The 7,575-nt window shown below is 33.2% G+C and overlaps 1 protein-coding gene across 7 annotated transcripts in view; it reads right to left on the reverse strand.

Annotated features, from left to right (window-relative positions):
* LOC107696444 (synaptotagmin-2-like) overlaps positions 1 to 7,575 on the reverse strand; it is a 57,729-nt gene that overhangs the window by 5,525 nt on the left and 44,629 nt on the right. For 6 of the 7 annotated variants that reach the window (XM_016496771.1, XM_016496773.1, XM_016496770.1 and 3 more), the window contains 3 exons: positions 6,588 to 6,748; positions 3,011 to 3,142; positions 1,351 to 1,518 (listed from right to left, as the gene is read on the reverse strand). In XM_016496771.1, the coding sequence (XP_016352257.1) occupies positions 1,351 to 1,518; positions 3,011 to 3,142; positions 6,588 to 6,748 (461 nt within the window). The remainder of the gene's footprint in view (positions 1 to 1,350; positions 1,519 to 3,010; positions 3,143 to 6,587; positions 6,749 to 7,575) is intronic. The other variant, XM_016496775.1, reaches the window with a different exon arrangement.

Consider the following 7,575-nt stretch of genomic DNA (forward strand, 5'->3'; position numbering starts at 1 on the left):
GATAGATAGATAGATAGATAGATAGATAGATTAAAACAGAGTATTCAGTAAATGTATCTTAAAATATATTTCAGCAATTACATTTTTTTTAAATATTCTAATGAATTATTCTTATATATTAAAATATATTAAAAGTTTGTGACTGTGAATAAAAGCCTTTTTTTTTCATTTTTAAAATATTAAAATATAAAATTAATATTATTTTATAAAATATATAATATAATATATATTAAATATAATATATTAAAAAAGTGTGAGATTGTGAATCCAAACCATAAATGTTTTTGATCACATAGTATAATATCTTAAAGTATATTAAAACTTTGTGACTAATTTGAATCAAACTGATAAACACTTTTTAAATATTAAAGTATTAAATTATAATACATAATAAAATTATACAATATATATTCAATTATAATACATAATAAAATAGTATATTTAAAAAAATATATTAAATGTTTTTGACTATGTGACTCGAAGCCTATAAACTTTATTTTTTTCATTTTTGTTTAAATATTAAAATATTAAATGATAATACATAATCAAATATATTAAATGTATTTGTGACAATGTGAATCAAAGCTTTCTTTTATTTTTTTTAAATATTAAAAAATAAAATGAATATATAATCAAATAGTTTAATATCTTAAATATATATAAAATATATTTAAGCATTTTTATAGAAAATTACATTCAGTTTACAGTTGATTTTTCTAATCGTGTGTTCTTGTAATTATTTTTTCACATCATTTGCATGAGAAAACCTCCTCCTCGCTTGGCTTTGTCTCACTTGTACAGTGTGCAGATACGGCCGATCCATTTTTAGAAACACAGTCAGCGTTCTCACCGTAAGGCAGGGGCTTTGAAGATGGCCAACTGTTCCTGTCCTAGATCACTTTTCTCCAAGTGAGACTATTAGAGCTCTAACAGTGTCCACCAGAGGATGCTCGGCCCCCCCGGAGCTCATTACTGACTCTGGGAAACTAAAGCTCATTCAGGAGCTGCTGGAAGCATTAAGACCAAAATGCTGGTGTTGCAGAAAACAACCAATGAACACTAATGACAGACCAACATCACTCGAGGCATATCAGTACTTTTGTTTTCTTCAATATATGTAATGTGTTAGAGCCAGGGTTTTACTGATCATACAAGTTTTATTATGTACTATTAAAAAACGCATGTTTGACTTTTGAGAAATCATTTATTTGATTAATTTAGAATATATACTGTTTATAATATATAATCTTTAAGGATAATATTATAATTGGAAACGCTTTATGCATCAATATTTGACTAACAAAATGACTGACATAACAATGAGTCATTTTAAAATGGTAAATGTCTTACCTTAAAGACAAAGGACTCATTGAACACTGGGTTGAGGGTCTTTTTGTGCACCTTAGTGTCAAACTTCTTCTTTTTGTCTGGTAGGATGAACACTTTAACATAAGGGTCGGATGTTCCGCCAGAGTCCATGGAAATCAGATCGGCACATTGCAAGATTCCCACTGTCAGCTGTGGATAAAAACAAAGGAAAAAACAGCATATTAGAATGATTTCTGAAGGATCATGTGACACTGAAGACGGAGTAATGATGCTGAAAATTCAGCTTCGCATCACAGAAATCAATTATATTTGAAAACACTTGTTTGAAATTGTAATCAAATTTCAAAATATCACTGTTTTTACTGTATTTTTCATCACATAAACGCAGAATTGGTGAGCAAGAGACTTCTTTTAAAAACATTTAAAAAATCTTACAAATCTTACTTTACCTAAACTTTTGTACAGTACATGTCTTTTTCACAACTTCCACTGTACTGTTCCAATGTTCCAGACACTCTAGCAATATCCTGTGGCTTTATGCATATTAAAATGGGAACTGACTGCATTAAAATACATAGTAAGAATAACGATTCACTGTCATTAACGCTTGTTTAAACTCATTTTGGTGAGCCGTATGCAACTTTACCTACAGCTGTGACTCAGCTGATACTGAGCCGTGCTGTTAAACACTGTCATTAGTAAAAGATACAGCACTGTAGGAGCACAAACGTTCTCCAAGACCATCATACAGGGAACTTTAAAGAGATGTACCAGTTAAAGGAACAGTTCCCGAAAAAAAAAAAAAATCTGTCATTATTTACTCAGTCTCATGTCGGTACAAACACAAACATGCTGTTATTTTTCAGTGGGACACAAAATTAGGATTCTTGAGAATTTTCACAAAATTCCCATTAATTACTCCAACAACACTTACTTTCTTAATTGTGGCCAAATGCATCTTAATATATTTTAATATGAGACAGAATGAATAACTGACAATACATACACCCCGGCATCTTAAAAAAATCTGAATATATTCGCAAAAAAAGGCCTTTCCATCACATTTTTTTTTCACAAAATACAAATGAATATTCAAATTATATATAAGCTGTATCAGCTTATATATCAAAATAACAAAAGCAGTCAACAAAAAGTATTCAAAAGGTATCACTTAACTTACAAAATATATTCAAATACTCCATTTAATGTTGAAGAACTTTACATAAACACGTTTATAAAACAATAAATACGCTTTTTTCACAAAATCTGTAATTTTCTGTGGCTGTTTGGATGTAGTAGAATACACCTGGAGATGTAGCAGACCAATCGCTGACCTTGAAATCAGGATTAAGCATAAAATAATACATATAAAAATGGGCTGAAAATTGAACAAATTGGTTGTAATCTGGCTCAGAGGAAGACGGGAATCATGTCTTTGTGATGTTTTTCTGCTGATTAAGGGATAATACAAGACTTTTTCACCTTACAAATGGCTGTCGAAAGCAAAAATGCTACAAAATGCATCATTTTTTGTGATAAAATGTGACGAGCTTGAGCAAAACAGCCACTATTATTGGAATAAGCACCCCAAATTTATTATGAAACTAGCATTGGATATGATTCAGGGCAATGTTACTAGTTTATATTCCAGCATATAATGTCATTAATCTGACATTCTGACCTTGTTATCCTGGAAGTCGTAATCCAAAGAATACTGAAGCTTTCCAAGTTTCTCCACTTCTTTTTCCTCTTCCTCTTTCTCCTCCTCCGTCAAACCAGTTTCTCCTTCTTCATCATCATCATCCTGGTGTTTCTGTGGTGCAAATGACAAATTGTTTTAGCAAGTCGATGTCTGGGATGAAAGTATATCTGGCTCCTGACTATAAGCATGCCACAAGCTCAGTTGCAGTAAGGTTGGAGAGATGCTTTTACCTGGCCTGACCTACTAGTTATCTGCCATAGTGCACTCGGAGTAATGTTGTCATTCAGGGCTGGATGTTGCAAATGACTCGAGTTCACAATTTTTATTGGTGACACTTTTTTTTATCTTGGCTTTCCAGAGTTTAATAAAATTATGTTTTGACTCTACATTCAAATTAGGTTTGGTAGTAAATGGAAAACAAAAGAGCTTTTATTGATATGCATAATTTGGCATGCAAGCGTTTTCTCATCAGCATGATAAGTTTAACTGTTCATCAGTGATACTCCAGGGAACAAGTGATGACAGCAAATTTTTAAAGAGGAACAGATTCCTTTGTGCTATTCTTGGCGTATGAAATGCTGACATGTTGTTCTTGTGTGTTTTTGAACATCATCCAAATTGCAGGAAGAGAAAATAAATCTATAATGTGCAGAATTAATTTCTTGTTTCCACAAATAGGTCACAATTCCAGCATTGTGCAGTGACCTTTAAAAGTATTTGGACACTAATCACACTTCAAAATGTCTGAAAGACATTGCATTACAACAAGAGTTTTCAATGTTAAAATTAACAAACATTATTACCATCGTTACCTATGAAAATATAATAGAAATACAGAATATTTTTAGAAGAAATTATGAAAAACCTGGAATTAGATAGCAACATATCAAAATCAAGCATCATTTGTGTCTCAAATGCCACTTGGTTTGATATTTTGTTATCTAATGCAATTACAGTGAGACATTTTTAAGTGTGGCTGAAGCGTCTAAATAGATTTTGGGTTCACTTTATGTAAAGATGATGCATAAAAGAATTATTATGTTATATGAACTGAATCTTTGTGCATTGCATCTTCAGGACAATATCATTCAGGGCTCAAAAGATTAACCAAGTTTTTAAAAGAAAATTAACAAGGACTATAAACTGGGTCCAGGTGCATAAACTTAGACTCTAGGTTAAGACAGTGTCTTAAGTAAGAGTTTGACCAGCTAGCAGTTAGCCAATAAGTAATCAGTCTTATTTTTGGATTTAACTTAGACTAATCTATGCTTTTATGTAACTGAAGTTAAAAACTTTATGACCAGAAAAAAATTAGATGACTAACTTTCAAGACCAGTCTAAACCTTTTATGCAACCGGCCCCAGATTTAAAGACTTTTTGATATATATTTTAATGTGTCACCAAAAAAATTGTCACTCTCAAGTCAGTTTCTAACCATATCCATATAGCAACAAATTAAAGGGCACAGCAGAATATGTGCTAATATTAAAAACAAATTGGTCATTTTACATATGTTTTGAAAGAATCCGGTACTTCATATATTTTTGTTAATATATATTAAACTGAACTGGTTGTATGATCATAGAACAAGAGCTTATATGACAAGTAGGGCTGCACAATTAATCGAATTTCTAATCGCGATTACAATTATGGATGCCACAATTACGTAATCGTTCAAAGCGGCAATTAATCGTTCAAAGTCCACTTATGTTATTCTGCATGCTTAAGATGTGTTTTTGTCTTTCTACATGTTATCTTAAGGGTTTTTCCCCATTATTTAAATTTTAGTTTTAGTATAACATTATAATACCATTCATATTTTTACTTTTTTATAATTTAAAGAAGAAACCAATCTGATGTATAGTTGACATTTGAGGCTTAATACTATAGAAAAGCACTAAACGTTTTTCAATTAGAGTGTTTTCAGCTTGTTTATTTTCATATAAAAATACGGCATGCAGTTGCATCAAACAATGTTATAAACATCATTCAATGTAAATTGTGATAATCATAATTACAATTTCAAGGGAATAATCGACAATTATGATATTTGTCATAATCGTGCAGCCCTAATGACAAGCGTACAAGCATAAGGTTTACTGCTAGTTATAGTCCCTGAGACATCAGGACTTTTAGTGCAGTTAAAACAGCCATGCCCTTTAACACATGCATTCATTGTGAGTCTTGTGGGTCGTCTCTTACTAACGCCAAACATCTTGCCAGTATTAGTGAGTTAATAGTTATTCCATTCATTCCTCCCACACAAGTACGACTCTTTGTTATTGTATTATGATTATTTTCGGTCCACTTAAGTGGGGTTTTCATTTGCATTGTAACTTCCCTTTGTTTTTAATTGTATTCTTGTCAAGCAGCAGGTACAAAAGGCTTAAAACAAGGAAGTTAACAACAGCCATTCCATCCAATCCCACCCACGCGGTGCTAGCACTCAGCGGCCAAACAGCTGTGCCGTTCATCCGTCCACCTACCGTAGCGCCGACGCCCATGAGCGTCAAGAAATGCGACGCATTAGACATATAGCGGGAGGAAGGAGAGCAGAGAGAGAGGGAGAGGTTGAACTCACGACACACCATAAAACAGAACCAAAGACAGTCAAGACAGTAAACAACAACAAGAGCACCATTGTGAGAAATGACACACTGCCATGTTTAAGACATCTGTATGCATACAGGTTTGGAATAAAGTTCTGGCATTAAGTGTTTAAGGATCAAACTATGAAATGAGTGCCTTTTCTTACTTTACTTCATTACTTTTAAATTTACAAGAAAATTTCCTACTTTTTCAAATAAGTAACGCAAATGTTTTCCCATTTATTCACTGGCACCTCTCCTGTCCTCCTGGAGTGAGGTGCAAAGGCAGAGGTACTTCCTTCAGCCTGAGGCTTATTAATTTCACTTTTGGTGTGAAAGGGCCTTTACAGTTGCCAAAAATATAACTTTTGGGGTTTTTTTGTTATTAAAAATTAACAAGCAAGCCCGGCTCAGATGACAAAAAGTAATGCAATGCATTAGTAACGCAACGTAATTAGTTACTTTTTAATGAAGTAACAATATTGTAATACATTACTTTAAAAAGTAACTTTCCCTAACACTAAGGGAAACAGTATGTTTCTGGAAACATTAAGTCTTTGTAATTATACACTGTATGTATTATTATGTATGTAATCATTTCTTAGAATGATTTTTAAAGCTCCTATCTTTTTTATGATCAAAAATTACATGAGCAACACACTTGTTTGGAACATCCAGTGTACCATTTCTCTTCAAAGAAAACCAAACACTCACATTACTCACAAACACAAATCATCACATGACAAACTCTCCTTCATTATCAGTGCAACCCACACTAAAGTGGTCTGAGGCCTGTTTTCATTTCTTAATGATTCAACACTAATTTTGTTGATGTGCCCAGTTAATACAGAAGTTAATATCATCTAGTTTTATTTCTAAATTCAAACAGATTAAAGTGTACATCAAAGTTGTTTTAGCTACATGACAATACTGTCATGTTGGGAGCTACTGAACACTCTGTTACATACATCTCCACCCTGCATGTTCTTCATGTTGAAGCCGTCCTTTCCCTTTTTGCCTTTCTTGTTCTTCTTCTTCTTACAGCAGCATTTCTTAATGATACAGAAGCAGCAGGTGAGGATGAGGAGGGCGGCCACAACAGCGATGGCGATGAGCGCCCACGGAGGCACTGCAGAGCATCATGGGATAAAAATCAAAGAGATTTATTCAGACGAAAGGTTGTCACTGAGCAGCCTTGAAGGTGATTTTTGAAATGCCAACCAAAAAGGGTGGAGCAAGTTATGAGATTTTAATTCAATATTACAATACAAACAAGTTTTCAACAAAGAAACTAAATAGTGAATTGAGATTGCATGTTGAATTGAAGGGCTATAAAAAGAAAAATCACATTAAAGGAATAGCTCACCCAAAATTGAAGATTTGCTAAAATTGTTCTCACCTTCAGGCCATCCAATATGTAGATGAATTTGTTTCAGAACAGATTTGGAGAAATGTAGCATTACATCACTTGCTCAGCAATGGATCCTCTGCAGTGGATGGGTGCCATCAGAATGAGAGTCCAAACAGCTGATAAAAACATCACAATAATCCACAAGTAATCCACACCACTCCAGTCCATCTAAGGCATTTTAACGTTAAATATGTGCTTCTGGCCAAAATAGACAATAATCCATAATAACACTTCCTCCAGTGAAAAAGTCCATCTCCCGTTGTCCTCTCACATCAAAATCCACCAGCATATTTGTTTAGAACTGTTTTGACTTGCAAATGGTGCTTTTTTTTGCAAACTTTTTCACTAGAGGAAGCGTTATAATGGACAGAGGATTTGTATTGAAGCCAGAAACAACGGTTTGAAGTTAAAAATGTCTTGATGATGAATAAGCTTCTTACAAACAAGCAGTTTTTTGCTTCTCAAGACATTAACTGATGAACTGGAGTGGTGTGGATTATTATGATGTTTTTATCAGCTGTTTGGACTCTCATTCTGACGGCACC

Source organism: Sinocyclocheilus anshuiensis, unplaced genomic scaffold (assembly GCF_001515605.1).
Source record: "Sinocyclocheilus anshuiensis isolate Anshui unplaced genomic scaffold, SAMN03320099.WGS_v1.1 scaffold522, whole genome shotgun sequence".
NCBI classification, from domain to species: domain Eukaryota; kingdom Metazoa; phylum Chordata; class Actinopteri; order Cypriniformes; family Cyprinidae; genus Sinocyclocheilus; species Sinocyclocheilus anshuiensis.